The sequence below is a fragment of the Rhea americana genome, unplaced genomic scaffold (assembly GCF_003343005.1).
Source record: "Rhea americana isolate MKP2758 unplaced genomic scaffold, rheAme1 scaffold_102, whole genome shotgun sequence".
Classification (NCBI taxonomy): Eukaryota; Metazoa; Chordata; class Aves; order Rheiformes; family Rheidae; genus Rhea; species Rhea americana.
This window is the reverse complement of record NW_028185062.1, coordinates 3,040,746-3,061,347: the sequence shown is the minus strand read 5'-3', so window position 1 is coordinate 3,061,347 and position 20,602 is coordinate 3,040,746. Positions and strand designations below refer to the sequence as shown.

At 43.0% G+C, this 20,602-nt stretch overlaps 1 protein-coding gene across 5 annotated transcripts in view; it reads right to left on the bottom strand.

The window, feature by feature from the left end:
• Window positions 1-20,602, bottom strand: part of MAPKBP1 (mitogen-activated protein kinase binding protein 1) — a 102,875-nt gene that overhangs the window by 64,169 nt on the left and 18,104 nt on the right. For all 5 annotated transcript variants that reach the window (XM_085306825.1, XM_085306815.1, XM_085306841.1 and 2 more), the window contains one exon: window positions 9,497-9,588. In XM_085306825.1, coding sequence (XP_085162951.1) covers window positions 9,497-9,588 — 92 coding nt within the window. The remainder of the gene's footprint in view (window positions 1-9,496; window positions 9,589-20,602) is intronic.

Sequence of the window (20,602 nt, the reverse complement as noted above, 5' to 3'; positions counted from 1 at the left end):
TTAAGGCATAATGCCTTAAAAAATAATTTCAGAATACAAATCAATAGTATTGTTCCTTGAAGAAACATAGCTCCATTAACTCAAATCATGTTTACAAGGTACAGACATGGTTACTCCAAACATGGCTTCTAGATTACCATCAAAACCTGTTCAACAGTGCGAAAAAAAATGCAGTGCTGTTGAGAATTGTCACAAGTGAACCTGAACTAAGTGATTCTCTGTGCAGCACAATTTACAAGATCATGGCTCAGTACCTTATTAAAATTAGGATTCTATTAATTAAAGCCTTCTTTCAAGTGATAGATGACTATTGGGGAGAGAAGCTATGCACAGTATCAAAACTTCCTATTAGGAATAGATAACACCCATAGAGTGTGTACCCCTATGTGGAAATAAATTTGGAGGGATTGCTCCTGTAGAAGTGATTTATTATACTACAATATTGGAAAGGGAGATAAGCAGAAGGCTTACTAGCAGCCAGCTTCACCCCAAAGCTCCCAGGAAGTAACAGTATCCTTTCTAAAGTCAAAGGTTTCCAGCTGCTTTGAAAGCCAGAAGTTTACAAGGAGACTCCAGAGCTTCAGGAGTGACCGTTTTTTGCATCCCCTGCCCAAGTCCTTTCATTTGAATACTCAGAAATTACTTATTTCATTAAAAAGGCATGACGATTGGAGGGGGGGGGGAGAAGGATGGAACTGTACTTTGTATACATGCAAAGATGACACGCAGCTCAGTTCATTTTATCCTGAAAACTTTCCATATAAAAACTCTTCAATTTCTGGGAAAACACAATGGGCCTTGCCTTATTTTAATCCTGAAAAGACGTTTTGCAAGGAGGGATCTCTCTCAGAGAATGAAGTCCAAAACCTCTTACAGAGCACCAAAAGCTGCAGCATTTCCAGAAATTCAAAGATGATGTAGAAAGGCCAGCGACTGCAAAAAAGCCATCTAGGCATCCTAACGTCCTGTAAAGAGGATKTCTCAGCTGTGCTATATGATAAGAAAGCAGATAACACAGACTAAATACTATTCTAACATAGCCAGTAAGTTAGAAAGTAAAATTGCCTAATGTAAGTACCTGTTAAAGGAAGCTTTTTTTTTTATTTTGGAAATTTCTCAGACCTGAAGGAATCTGAGTGTTTAGTGATATTTCACATATTTAAAATTAATCTTTAGATAGATGACTCTTCCAAAGTCTTTATTCTTTAATTTTATCTACAATTTCAGTAAATTCAAACCTCTTCCTTAGTTTTCATGAATAAAATGCAAGTTAAAAATCCAAACATTTGGATTACCTGTCAATTAATGTGCARAAAATGTGCATAGAGTCCAGACTGTATTGCAACTAGACCTGGAGAAATGATCCAGGTGAGAAGTCAAACACTTTTTTTGTTCCTATCTCTGAAAGAACAAAAAGAAACTTGTTGTCAGTCATCCTGACAGTGACTGTCAGGAAGAAAAACATCTCCACCAGAGGTATCCAATCCATGGGCACTTTCTGCAAACGGTAAACATTTAAATAAAATTTTCAAAATTAGTTGCATTGCTACAACTCCGGAGACTAGAAACGAAGGCCTGACCCACTAAATGCAAAAGGTGAAAAACGCGATGATCCTACATTCACTACGGGCTCAGTTGTAGGCATAACAATAATCTTATTTCTGTTCAGTGCTGACTTCAATGGGGATTAGGCTAGCCAGAAAAAAAGAAAAAAGAAAAAAAAAAAAAAAAAAAGGTATAGAGAAGTGTAGGCTCAACCCAGGTAAGATGGGAGCACAATCAATGTAGAGCAGAAGAACTTTGCAGGGAAAAGGCTCATGCAACACATCATGTGCTGAAGGACAGAGGATGAGCAGGCACGCTGGCACCTAGAGGGAGGATGCTGCTGCCAGATCCTCAAATATTAACTGTGGGACAAAGCSCTGCATTTCATTTGTATATGTCTTGAGTCTCTAACAGCTGCTTTTTGATACAGGCGGCAGAATGGTGATCCACCCCGTTATAACTTCAAGGCTGAATTAGTGTGTGGTACTCTAGAGAAGTAACTAGAAACTCCACATACAGCAAAACAGCAGCTTGTCTCAAAGAGACTGGGGAGCTGGCAATTCCAGGCAGCAGCACTGTCCTGTCTGTTTTCTTCTTTATCAAATGCAACATAAGGTAAAAGCTGCAAAGAGTCTGAAGCCAAGTGTCCYGCAAGATACCTGCTGTCCACCCCCAAGAGTTTCAACCTATTCCACTACTGGTGAAGTTGGCATCAAATACTTCCTCAGCCAGCTGCAGGGTACTCAGAGTCATGGGTTCACACTCCAAACACCTTCCCTCCAGCAGTCTGACAGCACACAACTTCTGCAGCCTTCAGTGCAAGCAGCGTGGACAGCAGCACTCTTATCAGAGACTTTACAGAGTCTCCTTCAAGTTTAACAACAACTTCCTCTCTAATTTAATAAAAAMCATTTCTATTCTGTTATTTTGAAGTTTTGCTTTACTTCTTCCTTTCTGTTGCACAGTAGGTTTGCCACAGACCTGGAAATTTCATGACTAYCTCATTACTTTACAAGATTCTACCAAATGTCACATCCTGAATTGTTTATCCAAGGTAAGGCGTTTAAATTAGACACATCAAAAGGCCCCTTTCCCTGAGGGCTGACCAATGGGGAATTTGACAAGAAGTCARTTTGACAGACTTTACTCCATTCTGCTAAGGACTTAAACCAGTGTAGCTCTGCCAACATGTCTAGGTGGTCACTCCTATTGCTTCTTTTGCGTCTACATCTTTTCTGCCAAATCAAATGAGATGACAGCTGAACTAGATCAATTCACAACAGTTTAGCAAACAATTCACCTTTTAGATGTCATTTTATTGCTGAGACTCGGACTCAATTTGGAGGAGTCTCCAGCACATGCAAAAATGTGAACCAAGCAAAAATATCAGTGTAGARATTCTTGCCTGTGTGTGCTGGCACACTGAAACAGCTCAGACAAGACCATTCCTACTCCACTACGCAGGGTCTGTTCTGCCTGAAGTGCAGTGATGGGGATTCAGGCCCGGACCTAGCTGCTAWCTAGATGAGAAGAGGGCAGAACCAGGGGGTAATTGCTGCAGGATTGCATWACTGTTCCTACAAGTCTCACAGGCCAACAGTAGTAGAGGAGGGAAAAGACCATAGTCCCCTTAAATTCACCTCTGCAGTTTAATTTATCAGAGTTACTAATTCTTTGGGCTGATGATAAAGCACTCTTGCAAGGGGATCTCCATTCCCAAGTGCAAAGAGTGCTCAGCTGCCAGAATCCAGGACYGCATTAGCCTTGCTCAGCCCACCCTTCGTCTCTCATCTACATTACCAAAAGCAAAGAGCTAAAGTAAATGTTTTGCACTTGAGGTCTTTGTGCTTCAGCGTAGATATGCTCCCTTCCCTCCAGCCAGYAATTAAGACATGGAGATTTAAGAGAAAAACAAAACATCCCTACTTCATTCTGAGAGATCTGTTATTACCGGGGAAGAAATGGAAGGAATAATTTGGTCACTTTTCATCATCTTTTTGGCCACTTTCAGGACACTCAAACCTCATGTTGTTCCCTTTTTGGCATAGAAAAATTTGTTTTGCTTTGTTGTAAYGGCCCAACCCAGACCCAGCTGCAGYYGTAACTCTTTAATTCAAATTGTGTTCAACAGTTAAATGAAGGGGACTTTATTATCTTCTTCTCTGGGCCCACCACAGTTGTGCCAGCTGAAAAATCTCCCCAGATGGCATGTACAAGCACAGTATCCTCATACAAGGAATGCATTAACACCACTTCAGTTTCCTGGGAGGCAGGGAGAGGACAGAGGTCCAATCCTTGAAAGGACACTGAYTCAATTTTAAAAGGACAAAGCAAGCTGTCTCCGCTCTGGCCAGAGATGCTGAAATTTACTTCAAACCATAGATGAGAACTTCTCTTCATTTTAGGGTAGGCTTCTATGGTCTTCACAAAGCCACATGACTTTCCTTTAGAAATGAACATACAAAGACTGCTCAGAAATTCTCCCTCGTAAGTCTGGGTAAAGTAAAATCGAAGGAGTCAGCACCAGCAGAACTGGATTTATCTACTGGTAACTCAGCAGTTAAAGTACTTCAGTGTCGCTGCACCCACTCAAGCTGCATTTGTGATTGGGCCCATGCCATTACTCTTTATGCAAGGGCAAAATCAGTGAAAACAACTGTGTCTACCCAGAGCAGTAGAACTTTGCAAAAACTGCATATGTACCAAGGGATACAGTTTATAAAGAAGTAGATTCCTTCTATGTACGCACAGCTTTCCAAAGGCAACCACCCTTGCGGTGTCTAAGAAAAGTGATCAACTAGTTTAGAGAAAAAATGCTCTGAAAAAAAGGTAGGAAAACTTGTCTTACAAATTAGGATTTCATTGCCCATTTAGCAACCAGTTCTAATCTGAGCATTATGGTCAGAACWCTTAATTCAAGTTCAAAACAGTATAGAATGAATTTTCCTACATCACCAGCAGTCATCAACTGGATCCATCTCTATTATAATTCATGCCAGTGTCCTAATGTCATGCCTTGGTATCCAAATCCTTCCCCTTTAAAGAAGAAAGGGCAAGGCAACATGCCTGTCATGCCTGCAAAAGTTACGCAACATTTATCCTTAATRCCGTTCTTCCACTGTGAGTTATATGCACCTTAAGGTAACAGGAAATCACTCTAAGCTGATAGGTTGGCACAACATAATAGGTTACTACATAATGATAGAAAATTCTGATTAAAACATTCCAGGAGATTCCACATATGGATGGCTGGAAACTGCTTAGACTTGCAGCTTGGCTGTTGGAATTGGAGAGGTATTTGGGAGCAAACCAATAATCACTTCTGGAAAAAAAATCTTCAGTCTTTCAGCTTCCAGCAGGATTTACCACTCAATTATGTGAGACAGCTCAACACGTGCTGAGCAGACTCCTGGCTGGATTAAACTTCACTCACTCATTTCCTGCTGCGCTCCTCCCCTAAGTCTCTTCGCTGTGATGCAGGCTGTTGTCACTGCCCTGTTAGTGCAGGACCTGACACTTATCTCCCTGGATTAGTTGACAGAGAGCCACGAAGGTTATGACTCAGAGGGCTGACTGAGCTCAAAGGGCTCACGTGCAGGACTGCAAATCAGCAGAGGATGAGAGGCGGAAGAGGAGAAGAGGTGGAATGAGAACAAGCAACCGCAGCCAGCTCGCTTCTGCTCCAGAGCAGGTTGGCACACGCGAGACTGCGGCATCAGCGTCTGACTTGCATAGTGCAGTGGTGGTAAAACAGTTTGACCCAGGCAGCCACRCAGTTTTCCAATTTTCAACATGCAGTACCAGTACTCACTTCTGAATACTAATACTCCTACCTCAGAGAAGCTCACCGTGATAAAGTTGAAGCAAGAACAGGTCTAGTTTACACAAGATCTTTTGGCAAAAAAAAAACAGTAGGAGAAAAGACTTAATCGTTCTTTTATCTTAAGTTTGATCATATAGCTCTTTGTTTATTTTCCCCCCTCCCATCTGCAAACATACGTAATTCATTCTCAGTGGTACAGAACAYGGAGATTTCCACATCGTTTGTTCAGCAAAAGTACTGCATGTGCCCAGACCAAGCCGGGGGGGCTGTGCCTGTAATGGATAGAGCCTACTCTGAGAGAAATCTTTGGGGAAACTCATTTCACCGTGCCTCAGAAGAGATTCACCCACATTTGTCTTGAGCAAAAGTTGCTCTGTGTTAAAAGCTATGCYGGAGAGAACAAGCAAAAGGATGGGGGGAGGTGGGAAGAATATGCTGTTTAAGACCAGTCAACTCATTACACATGCTAAGAGTATGTATTGAATATCAATTTCCCCGCAAGGGCCACTAAAGAGAAAAATTCCTGACTTCCTTCAGATTAGCTGGGAATTGATGAGCAGAGCTGAGAGAGGCTTAAACTGGTCAGAATGTAACAGAATAGTGTTTTAAGACATTGCACATTGAACAGTGCAAAGCATTAATTTCTTCTCCTACAGAGAAAAAAAATGCAGGCTGCTCCCTGAAGCAGGTAAGTACCTCACAAGAAGGGAAGATTCTCAGCCAACCATCACAACCAGCTGTGAACCAAGAGGAGGAGTAAAGAGAAGCAAAATAAGTCTGTCAGTCACACAGGCCTAAGGCTTAAAAAAAAAACAAAAAAAGAAAAAGAAAAGAAACAAAACAAAAGCCACCACTAYACACACAGCAAATGAGCTGACTCAAGCCATCAGAGCAGCTGGTCTGGAATTTAAATGGATAGGCATTTTTTTCCCCTCAAAACATTTTTTTTTAAATGCTAGCCATCAGTAATCTTAGAGGATTTTCTGAGCATTGTTTCCCTCCTTGTTTCTAGGAGACAGAACCTCAACCAGCTACTGCAAAATAAAATAAAATAAAATAAAATAAACCAAAAGGAAAGAGGGACAGAGGGAAAAAAGGGGGGGGGGGAAACAAATCAGAAGACAGAGCATCAAGGCCTGCCACAAGAAGAAAAAAGAAAAGAAAATCACTCCCTTTTCCACAGCCCCCTGAAAAGCTTACTTTGCCATGCACATGATAAATAACCCTAACAGAGAYCAACTTAAGGAACTTTGAGTTTATTTCACTTGTCAGCATAAGAACAGGCAAGTGAAGGTTGCAGACGAAAGACCATCCATGGGATATAATTTTCTCTCTCATGTTACTGTATTTCCCAAGCCAAGAGCCCCATATGAAAGTGGTGGCCTAGAATACATGCAGCACATCAAGCCTTTAGCCTTTATGGGAGCCACGAAGAAAAAGCTCTCCTGTAATGCAAGTATTGCACCAAAACACCASCAGAGTAAGCAATGCTGTCACACGCCACAGGGGCAAAAACCTCGTTAGGGTCAGAGGAGAAAAAGGATAAAAGGCTCAAAAAGCACTGAGAAAGGAAGGGGAGCACTCAGCTCTTTGGAGCTGGAATGAGCTTGGGTTGCATTGGGAACTGCTTCTTTCAGGAGATTCAGAGAGTCCAGGAAAAAGAAAACCCAGAAAAGCAATGGTATTAAAAGAAAGTAATAAGCAAACCAGAAACCAGAATAAGATTCTGCTCAAAAAGCCCCAAAGCTTCTAATGTTCAAGTCCCCATTCACACAAGCATCCATATGGCTAGTCTGAGTGAAGCCAGGATGCTTGTGGCACCTGCTTTGATCACAACCAAATGTACACTGAAACTGTTCACAGGACAATACAGAGCTGTTGAGTAAATTCAGCTTTCAAGGGTAGGACAGAGGAGCAAAAAGCATGCAAGTGTCAGGATCACTAAACCTCAGCAGATGAGCGGAGGGCTGAGGAAATCATTGGAGCACCTGGAAGTCAGCTAAAGATGACCAAGTTGCATGCACAGGTCAYGAACCAACTGTGCATGTAGCAAGGCTCAGCTTCCTACACTAGCCTTGTTTGAGAGGTTCCAGTGTACAGTATATTCAAACAAACAGGGACAAAAATAAATAAAATCAATAAAGCCAATGAAACAGTAATGCCAGGATCCTTAACAAATGCTAGGTCAAACCAGCACAAAAAGATTGACTTGACTGCAACAAATCACATCAGCATCATGAAACAGGYTAGCTGTGATACAAAAGTCGGATGAAATATGGAATTGCTAAACACACACCTGGTATATTCGATGGGTCTCCTCCCCAGACCCTGTGGTGCTACCACCAAGTAAGAACAAGAATTCCTCTGCAAAGCCCCAAGGATCCACATAACCTCTTAATTACCCTCAAAGCACACYCAGGCATCCTCATGCTTGATTACACCGATGTTCGGCACACAAGCTCAGTCAGATGAGATCACTATTAACAAAACGGTTTTATCTTTAGCTGTTGAAGAGCCCAAATCACCTCAGTCATCCTTCACTTGCTTTCTTCTTTCTCTCCTTGCCCTCTTCAAGGGTAAATATATTCAGTGTCAGAAGAGATGCAGAGGCACACATTGAAATATATTTGCCTGTCTCCAAAGAGTTCAAGCATAAAGGATGTGGTCAAATACACATGTAGATCTAAAACTGTCTTCAGTTTAACTGTCTTTAACTGTCTTCAGGGCAACCYGTAGTTATCACAGCCTGGAGGCTTCTTTGATCAGATGATTCTTACCCAGGTAAAGACTCTGCCCTGTTTGGTTTTTGACCCAGACATCATAATCAAAATGACCTGTTCTTAGTTGATAGTATTATACAAAATGCATTTCTACTCACATAGACCTCAGATTTAAAAAGCAGTGCTAATGCCTAACAGGAAACATTAGAAATTTTTGCCCTTCCCTAGTTCTAAAAAAACAAGTTAGCCAGCTTTACCAACCTCATCTCTTATTCGAGCGACAAACACAGAATCCTTTAGTGTCATTAGTCTGTCTCTTGTACACCTGAAAATGCCACCTATTATTCTTGACAAGAGTTCCTTTCCTCCAATTCCAGCTTTCATTTTGGAATAGCATGTCTCTGCCACTTGGAAGTACTGCTCTCCCTCTTGCTGACCAACAAAGCCAACAAACTAGCTTGGAGGAAGAGCCMAGTTCATATGGGCTTCCACAATCCTATTTAGAGTTGGCTGGAGTATCTCTATGTGGCGCTACATTGGGCAGTAAAGACTCTTCCTAAAGAGTCACTCTTATCTCCTCCCAGCCTATTCCCATTATGGTATCATATCTTTCCAGCTAATCCCATGTCTCCASTGGCAGTGTAACAACACCCCACTCAAAATATTTTTCTCCCCTGTTTTTCATGCCATCCGTTACAAGATCTCTACATCGCTCTTCCATTCTCCTTTCAAAATTTTTCAGGGGCTGCTCTCTTTCAGAGAAGTCCCATCCCACAGACCAGTAACTGATACGCTGTGTTCCTCTGCTGACACCTGAGAACTGGTCAGAAAACCAYGCGAGCTGAGTGAGCTCTAACTTCAGCAAGACCAGGATCTGTCCCAGGGGGTTTATGATTTTTGATAAACTGTGCAATTCTCAGAATCACCTCTCTGCCCCTCAGCTCCCTCTTGGTGGATCTTTTGCTATCCAAAGTATTCTTTCGGATGTCTCTACTTGGACTTAGATTGAGGTCGATAGATGGTTTGCGTTCCAGAGAATCCACATGCAAGAGGCTGTCAGCTTGAAGTCTCTCTCACATTTGGATGAGGAACATTGCAAGCTGTAAATCACAGGACATGCACAAGAAGGCTTTTTGCATCATCAGCTGTCAAGTCATAGAAAGCATCACCTGCACCATTAGGTACTCATCGGTTTGAACATCCGACTGAGTTACRGACAAGTTTAGCACACTACAGAGCCTAGCTAAAAAGTCAACACTGCTGAGTCTCATCATTCTCCTGTGCTAAGACACTAAAGAAAGATTAATAGTCTCCCTATCAAAGCCCATACTGGAAACACTCTGGATCTTTAAGTTGACATATCAGTCCTGGTTTATCTTAGCTTTGAAGAGCATGGTTAATGACTCACCCTGCTGGATAAGCAACGAGGCCGGTTCTGGGGTCGCAGGCTAATCCTCTGCCTCCTGACACGGTTATCCCCAAGACTTTTTCCAAGGTCACCTAGTATATGCAGAAAAAAACAGGAAGTATCATGAGACATGAGCACTATTCAGATGGACTCATATAGATGCTGATTCTCTGGTTCACACTGGCACTGAGAACCATCCCAGAAGAACCACACTTCTTAGAACACCAAGCAGCCAGGAATAGAAGCAAGGCTAATCGTTCGCAACATAGGCATACTAGCATACTGTTGAGCTATAGCAAAGGAGTTACTACTCCCCTGATTACTTTGAGTATTGCAAAGCATTGCAAAGGCAGAGCATTGCAAGCAACAGCTAGTACTGAGTGAGAAGTTGGGGCACACRTTCACTGCCCTGTGATTCCCATCTTCCCAACAAGAGCAGCAAACCACTTTCTCCCCAGKGCTTACCTGGAAGTCTTTTCCAGGCTGACCTGGCCTCTATCTTTCCTCCTCCTATAGTAGATGGTCCAGTCTGCTCTCAGCCCCATACTCCTAGGAACTGAATAGTCAATTCTTYCCTGTAGTTCTTGAATTGGAAGCCATACCCAGCAGACCAGTGCAGCCCTCCTCGGGGATACCAAGAGCAGGAGCAGCTAACGTAACTGGGTTCACAAGCCCACATACCAATGGCCCACTCAAGAGATAATAATACAAAATATGCTTGCTTTCCCTCTGAGCAAAGACCTCAACTATTTCAGGGAAGAAAATAAATGCAATTGTGAAAGGYTATTTGGAGGATACAGAAAATCATAGCCAGGCCTGTGCAGCAAGAAGCTGGGAAAAGTAAAAACAAAAGCTGATGGGGCCAGATTAGGGAGAGAAGACATTTTAGGGAAAACTGTCATGCAGAGGAAGCCCTAGAATTTAGCAATTTCCCCAGAGCAAGGGGTGACTATGGGATTACACTGCACAAAATCCAGTCCATGGCATAAGAAGATAACCTCTGAGAACTCTGGTCTCAGCCCTGCAGTTGTTCTGTCAGACACAAAAATGTTCTCTTCTTTACTCTTTCCACAGCTTGATTTTATTTATTGTATATTTTATGCATACATTCCTCCCCAGTATTGCTGTCCCTGCCAAATTCATGAATTTTACTRGGTCACAATCTTCTGGTTTTAATTATCATCAAAGTTATACTTGGTTAAGGCCCAAAGGCATGGACGTGGCACAAGCAGTTACTATAGTAATAATTACTATTATCATTAATAGCTGCCCTGAAGAGCAGCACCTTATATTTATACCAACACGGTGCATAGTGATGTAGGAGCATAGCAGGCTTCCCCACACTACCTCGACAACACAGCTTACCAGAGCTGAAGAAATCAACTATAAAGTAATAAAACAAGGTCTCATTGGGCTCATTGCCCAGGATACTAGAGAAGGTGAGACAAGTAATCTCATACACAGCTATCGTGCTTCACCAGGTAGAACAGGGCTCAGGCTCCATCAACTCACTTCAGGTGAGCCATCCATACTTCAACTACTTCCAATTTGGACTGGCTTAAAACCAGTGACATGGAAAGTGAAAGATTTTATATCCCAATCTCTGGAGCAACTCAGTCCTCATTCTTTTCTCTTTTAGTAATAATATGCCCAGMTGTTTTGAGACCATGTGAGAGAACRTAAAATTGTCCCCTTCCCTTGTAAAATGAGCATCTCTACAAATACGGCTTTTACAAAGTTTCCACTGGGTTTTTCTTTAGTGTAAGAATATGCTATTAAAAATGCATCTACAAATCCACCAGCAAAACAAGGAAATAGTTCTGCTTCAACTCAATATTCCTTTTTGAAAAGAAAAAACAACAAAAAAAAGTGGTGTTGGGGGGCAGGACGGTAACTATTGTTCCATGCTTGTTGCAATATTTCAGAATACACTTATTTTTAAAGCAACCTCACTTACGCATGGATAAAGAAGAATCCAGTGCTTGTACTGCTGAGATTAAAGTTCAGAACACAGGTCTCAAACCAAACTAAGAAAGGTTTAACCTTAGAAACCACACTCTTGACAGTGAAGGAGAAAGTGGAGGAGACGCATGCCATTCATGTGCTCCCATCTAGATAAGACACCAATTATTTGATGCAGGCAGCAAACAGGTTTAGCAATGCTGAGCTCACACTGCTCAGCTCAGGCTGCCTGTAATCGTAACTGTCCTAAGAGGCACCATCTGACCTTGGCTCTACAGCTAACAGCATTCGGTGGCAATACAGCAACCTACTTTCACCAACAGATACATTTTCCCTCTGCAAGGACGTACCTTCAGCCTCTCAGWGTGCAGTCCCAGGCTGCAGCCGAGCTGATCTAACAGCTGCCTCCTCTGAAAAGGACTGCTCCTTCCTCATCCCACCGATACTCACCCTCTACTTCCCTTACAACAGCACTGCTGCCTCCCCAGCAAGCCAAACAAGCAGAAGACCCTTTTGTGGCTTTTATTTTCTGTTTACTAGCCAGGGGAATACCGAGGGAAGCCCAGGGAGGACAGAGTCAGGGAAAAATCAAAAATGGTCTCTTTCACTGACAACTAGACCAATGCCGCTGTACCTCCCAAACCCATCCTCTGTTTGGTGTTACRGAAAAGTCCTCCCTTCTAGTAGCTTTTAAGAGGGAGAAAAACTGAACAAGAGCACCAACTCATTGGTGGAAGCACTATCACCAATGCCATACTTGCTCCAGCTTTATCTCTCACTCTAGACTCCTGCAGAGGCCCCACGCTGCTTTGCCAGAAGATTGCCTGATACTAGGAGGTAAAGAATATAGCTCTTTCTTATGGTGGTCAGCACACAACACAAAAAGAGTAGCCTCATCTTCAGGTTCAACTGGCCTACTGCCAGTGAGCATCTTCTAACCTCCAGCAGATCACTCATCTTGTTAGAAAAAGATAAAAAGTGTCAATGTCATATTGCCAGTTTTGCTAGATCTAGTGCTTCAGAAACAGGTACCTGTGCCCAAAGACTCATAATTAACTTTCYGGAAAGACTACTCCTCTTTTGCTCCTAAATATAGCTTTAAAACCTTCCTGCTGTAGAGAGTCTGAAAGGCAACCCTTCGGGCCTATCCAATAGATGCTCTTACAACACCTCAGTGTGACAATCCTTGTATGCTGAAAACAACTTACCTTTAAAAGGAGTACGCACAAATTTAAACTTGGGCATTATGAAATTTGGGAGTTCCACTCYCCCCTCCCTGACCACAACACCCTGCAGCTTTATCTCCATGACCAACCACTGGATTAAGTGACATATGGCAAGAAATAGTCACTCAAACCTAATAGAACAAAAAAAGGTTTCAGAAGGAAAAAAGATAGGCAACAATGAAGTTTGAATTGGATTCCTCTCAACCCACCAGCTAAAAGAAAGAAATGATTAATATAGCTAACAAGGGCAAGAATACACTAACATTTACTTCCTAATTTGGAATTAAAGTTTATCAGGCAACTTGTCAGGCAAACTTGTCAGTACAGATCTGCCATTATCTCACTTCTRAGATTATTACTTAGGACAAGCTAGGAAAGCACTTCCTCATCTAACAAGGACAGTTTCCCCATTCCACCCAGCCAGAACCACTGTCACTTACACAAGTCACCCAAGTGGGACACCAGCATGTCCCAAACAGAAGGAAACTCCCAGGCACATCTTTCCAAGTCTGACCAGAGCTAACACTGGGACCTGGAGAGCCCTCCTGCAGATCTGGGAAACCAGGGTACTCTTTACCAGTAACTCCAACAGTGCCCCAGTTGGCCTCCCACAATCATCATACACATCACTGCTTACTCAGACCTTCACATCCAATAAACAGGTCACTTTACCACCCTCATCCAAGCCTAGAAACAACTGTAGGACTGAACCTGTAATTTTATGCCCCCAAATTACAGGCACAGAAAGGAGGCTGGCTTTCCACATTCGTTACTTCATCCTGAAGCTTCTATTAATAATATTTTGCACTTTCAGTCAAGTATTTCCAAGTGATTTATAAGTGTTACAGAATGCACTCATAAGCAACATGCTTCTGAAGTTCACTTTACATTATAACCATGTTACCCATAACTACCCCACCTCAATTTTTCTACTGTCAACTTTTTCTAACTTGAGAGCTCAATAACAAACTCTTAGGCATCAAAAATAGAAAACAACTTCAGATGTGCTGAGAACCCTTGTCATGTAAAACCTCTAATACTCACTCAGTTTTAGAAGTTTAAATCTAAATTTGCCTGCTCAGCGTTACGCAAACGGGTAAAGAAATCTGAGTGCCTAAGCAGATCACTTCTCCTACTCCTAATCCRTCAGGTCCCAAGACCATCAGGTGGCTCCCACATCCACTCTGCTGCTAAATCACTAGTCCTGAACTGTACAACTCAAGCTCCCAAAAGGGCTTCAATACATCCAACACAGCCTTTGCAGGGARAGAGGTTTTTCTGCAGCACAGCCCCAGATGAAAATTGCAGGTCACAGCAGAGGATAGCCATCGCTTCCCTTCAGCACTGTCCCACACACTGTGAGAAGGGAAGTCCACACCTGCAGAAYTAAAATATGGCATCTCTACCTTACTACTGAAGTACAGATAATCCTTGCAGAAAGRCTGGCCTAAATAGCTCCTGCTAGCTTTGTCTATCTTTTCAGGAAACAAAATCCGKGAGCAGCTGGTCACACCTCTGAGGGGCAGCTTCTTTCCCGTTCAAGCTCTCTACTATTTTAGGGAAGGAGAAAGACTAACCACAAGCAATTGTTCCTACACCTAAGAACAGGACAACATAGAAATCTTTTAAGAATCAGCTTAAAATCCTCCATCTTGCTCTTCTCCTCCCTGCAAAAACTCTCCTTCCCATAGTTTGCATCCCTTTAGATTTGTCTACACTGCAAAGCCATGCAACAGGTACAGTAAGCAAACCCTATGGCCTTTTACATCTAGGCAGCACTTAAAAAAAAAAAGGAAGAAAAAAAGAAAGAAAGCAGCAGTAGGGCCTGAAATCCTTCTTTAAAACATGCCCCTCTAGCACAAGAATCATTTCTGTGAAAATGGATCTCAAAGAGGGCAATCAAGTCACCAAGTCACCGGGCAGTGCAGCCTGATGATCTAGAGCTCACAGGTCTCTTCCTGCTGCTTTGCAGTTCTACTGCTGCACCGATGATAACACCAGCCTGCCACCCCTGCCCCACAGCACTCGTGTCTCCCTAACATCAGCCTGCCACCACTGCCCCATAGGCAGTCTTGAGTCTACACCTGTTGCTCCACCAGCAGCGTGCTGCAGTCTGGTTTTGCCTTAAAGAGAGGACTTGCCGAGAGAAAGTCACCTTTAAATGAAGGCAACTCTCACAGAGTTTCCTCTGTAGACTGAAAGACACTGCTACTCATCCCATTGCTATCCCCAGGCCAGACAAAAGACTGAGTAGGATTTTAGTAGATTTTCAGGCTCTTCTCCATATCCAGATGCTGTAAATAAACATTTTTCTGGCTCTTATCCTCTCTACTTATCCTCTAATGCTATCCATACTCTCTTCTCAGYGCCAAACAACATTCTCTACCAATGCAATTTATTTGAGCACAGAAATAAAGCAGCAAATCACCTGAAAGGATACATGCAGCTCCCCAGGGTGCACAAACACCTCCCAAGAAAGAAAAGCAGTAGTGATATACAGGGCGGCCAGTATGTCCCAATACCTATATTAACAGGCATGAGGCTGCAGCTTGGGAAAACCATGTCCAGCGAGCAGCCACATCTGTTCCAGACTTCATGAGACTGGCCATCTTGGACTAGATACCAGTATCCTGCTCAGGATACTGTTTCCATTCACAGTCATAAGTGAAGAGGAAAAAGTCAGGAAGAACAGTATCATAAACAAATGAACAAAGAAAGAGTTTAAGAGCAGGGAGCGCAAATTTGAWTCTTTCTTACTTCTTGTCAATCTGTCAGTCTCAAAGTTATTATTATTCTCAGTTTTTAACCTATTTTAATAAGATTCTCTACCGCAAACTTATCCAGTACATCTTTAAAAGATTAGCATTTGCAGCATCCTTTGGCAAGGAACTCCACACACCCACCTCACGAAGAGTCATTTTCTTTTGCTTGTTTTGAACCTGACTTCAACTAGTTTCATTTGATGCTCCTCAGTTCTTGTACTAGAAGAGAAAGCGAACTCTCAGTTCTTATCTACCAACTTCATGCCACTCATTATTTTATAGGCAGCTGTGATATTATCCCTAAGTCATCTCTTTTTCAAGTAGAAGAGACTCCACTTACTAAATTATTGGCTCTCATGGAAGCCATTCCACATTCCCTATCTTTGATCAGTTCTGATGCTATCCTGYGACCCTTCTTCCAGGTCTGCTATACCCTTTTTGAGATGGGCAAGAAGACAGATGGGCTACATACTGTTTTCAAAATGTGGGTGCAACAAATGTTTATACAGCAAAATCATATTGTTTTTACTTGGATCTCCATTCTTTTTCCTATTAATTCCTTAYACCTATTCACCTTTTTGACCTTCATGATCGTTCATAGACAGCAGCCCAGAGTTCACATAGTTCTAAGTCATGCATAACAACTCCAACTGTTGTGCACTTCAAAACATCCCTAGTTTTATCTTCCCTGCTTCCCTATCGAAAAAGAAACCCCGTTCTTGAATCATCAACTATATTTCAATTCCCTCCCTTTCTTCCGCATGTTTTGTTAGCTTTTGCTCTTTTTGTTTTTGCCTTACRAGCATTTATTTACAAATAGGAGCATCCTCAGAAGGAGCTCTTTTAGTGTAATTATTCTGTTCCACTCCAGAATGGTTACTTCAGTCAATGTCCACATGCAAACAAGATCTATTTTAAAAGYCCTCCCATGGGCCAGGGTATAACACAGTTAACATCTGAACCCATTTAATTAACTAACAACATCAAGTCAGCATGAAAAAAACAACATCCATCAGAGTTCATCCATCATCTACCGCATAATGCGTCTGCCCTCATCCTTCTGCTGCCTGAGTGTGGGCATATTAATAAGGTATGTGCAAAAGCACACATTCCYGAGAAAGTGATAGATAGAGAAATCCCACAAACATAAGTAATCCTTTGGAAAGTCTTCCCTAGCACACCACAGTGGTCATCAAACAATCAGTTACCATCTTGTCTGAGGAGCAGCTACGTAATCATCTGTTCTTTTGCCTCAGGAAAAATGCTTTTAGAGCTAGACTTGAGACCCCAATATGCTTCAGCGCTGGCAATATACTGACACAGCTCYAAAAATCAGGCCCAAGTTTCACAAGAGCAATGTGATTTTCATGCCTGTCTCCCCATATTCTGCTCCCTGAATTTGCAGCGCTATTCAGGCTACAAATGCTTCAACACATTTTCTGTGCTGCAACAAAGCAAAGCCATAGCCACGTACTCAGGCATCCAACAYGTGAAAATGCATTGTAGCTGTACATTGTCAGTGTCAGCATTTAAGAAATAATCTATTTCTTACATAAGTGAAATTTGATACAAAGTGCCAGATTTCACAGCTGGCCCTGTCTGTACATCTCTCCTGCTGCTCTGAGCCCCACCACAAAAAAAGCACGTTTAACCTCCAGGGACCAGTGCATACATTGTAGGCTCTAATCTACTGTCTGAACATGCTGTCTGATCTCCTGTTACTGCTGCAAAAAAACAAARGGTTTGAAGTTTTACATTTAGCTTTGCTGTGCTTCACTTGGCACATTAAGCACAGAACACTAATTACAGTACACTGTTCTACTTAAGAGGCTGTCAGCATTTCCACTATAAAGCCTTTATTTCAGGGGTCTGTAACACAGCTGTGAAATATTCACTATGCACTTGAGCTTCACATGCAAAGGTCTGGCTTTGGCCCAGGTTACTCTGCCTGTTTGTTTTTTTGGACATTGAGGGTTTTGGTTTTGGTCAGGGAGGGGAGGGGAGAAGAGGGTGAAGATGGGTGGCTGGAATTAACTGCAGGGAACGTCTGACTTACAAGAGCACACAAACAACAAAACCACTCAGCTCCACAGTTGGTTTCCATCCCTCACTTACCCAATACCTCCCCTCCTCCTTGTCTGTCTGAGCACAAATACCCATATATTCTTAAAAAAAAAANAAAAAAAAAAAAAAAAAAAAAAAAAAAAAAAAAAAAGAGGCTCTTCTGTCTTCTCCCTCCTCTCCAGTCTGAATTTTCTGTCCCTCAGCATCCAGTGCTAGCAAAGAACACTGTCTTGACAAGCCTGGAGACTAAAAATCTTCCACCTGTGGAGGAACAGGAGTAGGGCAAGCTTCAACACATGACCAATTCAAGACGCCTCTGCCTTGATACCTTTTGCAGTAAGCCTTGATCACCACAACCATTGCCAGCTCATACCAATTGCCTAAMTGACCCTCTAGGAGCTATTTCAAGACTAAACTGGCTTCATGCAATCCATCACACRGACTGAAGCAGCACTCATGGGGTGAAAGGATTCAGAGCTACGTTTGACACACAGAGCAAGCCCTCRTATTTTATTCAGTCCAAAAAAACCTGATCAAAACATCATCTACAATGAGCAATTGCCATTTTGAGGCAAGTTTGATTCCCAGAATAACCACAAAGATCTTTTTGCCTAAAGAACAAGAGKAGACAATCTTCTGCAACGTAAATGATGACTGACATCTTGGCACACAGGAGGCAAGAGCAGGTATTAACTTGCCTGAAGATTTGGAATTGGTCAGAKGTGTGAAGTGTTACATACTGAACCCTGCAGAAAAGCAGAGGAAGGATGGGGTGGACTGCTAATGAAAATGCTAACAGAGCCTCAGTTCTAGTGGCTCTGCCAGGTGTCACTACAACGCTCGTGCGGGGTGTGCACGCGTGCTTATTAAAAACGATTCAGGCAGTCAGAAGAGCAGAGAACAAAACAGAGGGAGGTGGGAGAAAGGGAATGCGAGGAACCCAAGGTTTCTGAAGGCTGCCTTTCTACACGTGCCTGCACACACGTGCGTGCGTTTGTCTGTCTCTCCACACACCCTCTTTCGCCTGCTCTCCTCTCCTGGCCTCCCCACTGTGCTGGCTGCYTTCAGTCCAGTTCCAGCTGTCAGGACTGAATTCCTGACCCGTCAGCCCCAGCTGTCTGGGGCTACGTGCTGAATCTGCACTCTTCCTTTTCTCATGCACCTGGAGTAAGACAGTCCCAGGAAGGCCATAAACATAGCTGCGTGGCCCTTGGGGCTAGGTGGAAGACTATTAAAAGCACCTTCACCAGAATCCATAATGAGCAACTCTGAACAGACAGCAACACACATCTGCAGTTGTTCCCATGCTCTACAAAAAAAAAGGATACACAGAGGGTTAATTTCCTACCAGCTTCTGCAGTGTGACCTAGCTACCATTAAATCATTAGCTTCTGTTTCTCCACTTAACACCAGCCTGATCCTCCAGTCTTCTCTTCCCCACCCCCATGCCCATATCAACGTCCAATTTCTTCTAAAATACTGCAGGGATGAGGAAAGGCATATGAACCCTTATTAACCCTGGGTGGAGACACTGCAAGGAGCAACCTCTCTTTCTTCTCTCATTCAGCCGTCACCCTCACCCCACAGCCCCTAACTCAGACTTTCAKGGGATTTCATAAAACCTTCAGAGTCTCAGGGCTTTCAGAGGTATCAACAAGAGAGGAGGAAAAACAAAGAAAAAAAAAAGACTAAGTAACATCAAACAGGCTACAGGTTTGTGGCACATAAGGAGTCAACCCTGATTTCTTCCAGACTGAGCATCTGCACATGGAGTCAATCAGACCAGCTCCACGGGCAAGCAAACCCCATGGGAAACAAGAGGGAAAGATGCATCCTGTGTGGGCAGGCTTCAAAGAAGCCATTCCTTGAGTTCTTGGGACCAAGAACTGTGCAGCATCACTTCTTCACAAGGAACAGATTTCTCCAATTTGCACACATGCTTTTTTTCTCTCCCCCCCCCCTTTTTTTTTTGGGGGGGGGGGGGTAAAGTGAAAACAGCAGACTAGATATCAGACTTCAGCTAAGGGATGCCTTTGCCCTCTCACATAGGCAATTTGTCCTGTGATTCTTACTTCAGAGGAGAGAAAGAAAGAGCCAGTTCAACCTCCCTCCAGCATGGGGAATTATCCATAAGAAGATTAGGTACAAGTAAGGACTTGCAATGCTCCCCCATCAATCTGTCCAACAGTGGAGATCAAAGGAAGCAACTTCTGGCTTTCTGGTAGTGGGCAGCTCACACTGCTGTATATTGGTCTCCTCCAAACCCATGCTCAGGGCCTGAACAGAGGCAAGGAAAGTGCTTTAGTGAAAGTTAAAGTTTAGTTAAAAAAAAAGAAAAAAAAGAAAAAGTAAATACAACTCCCTTGAGCAGCGTTTCAGTTACTCATATAAGGGTTTGAAATCAAGCAGGAACAAACGGTTCTCTAAGCCTAAGGGTCACTGTTTATCATCGTTAATCATCACTTCCCAGATAGGAAAGCTCTCTCCACAGTCATTTTCCCCCTTCGTTTTGCACAAGCTTTAGCACTCAYGAGAAGCAAGAGACACGAAGAGGGAACAGAGCCAAACAGGGACATGGGCAAGGGCTGGCAGGATTCCTCCCGAACCGGCTCTGCCAAAGCACCTCCCCACAGCCCAAGCCCTGAGCTGGACCCACTCCTAAATGCAAACGGCCAACAGCGAAAGTCCCCGGCTTCACTATAGAGACAGGCGTCCACGCCAAGGGAACCGTGGCAGCTTTGCATAACTTCTGACTCCTGAGAAATTAAACACACAGGCCTTAACACAGCGTTTCTAATATTGATACCACCATGGTGAGCAGCTCAGTGCTAAATCACCTCGTGCTGAACTCTGTATAAACAACACATACATTCAAACTAAACATGGACACAGGGAGGATACACTGCAAGAGAGAGCTCAGGGAGCCTTCCCTGAAGTTAACCCTGCAGGGCGAAACCAGGGAAGAAACGCTACATTTCAGCCCATTGCGGGGTGGGGGGGAGGGAGAGAAGGGGGAAAAAAGGCACTATACTGATTGCCTTCCCTAATTCTCTGTATTTCCTCCCACTGACTTTTTTTTTTTTTTTTTTTTT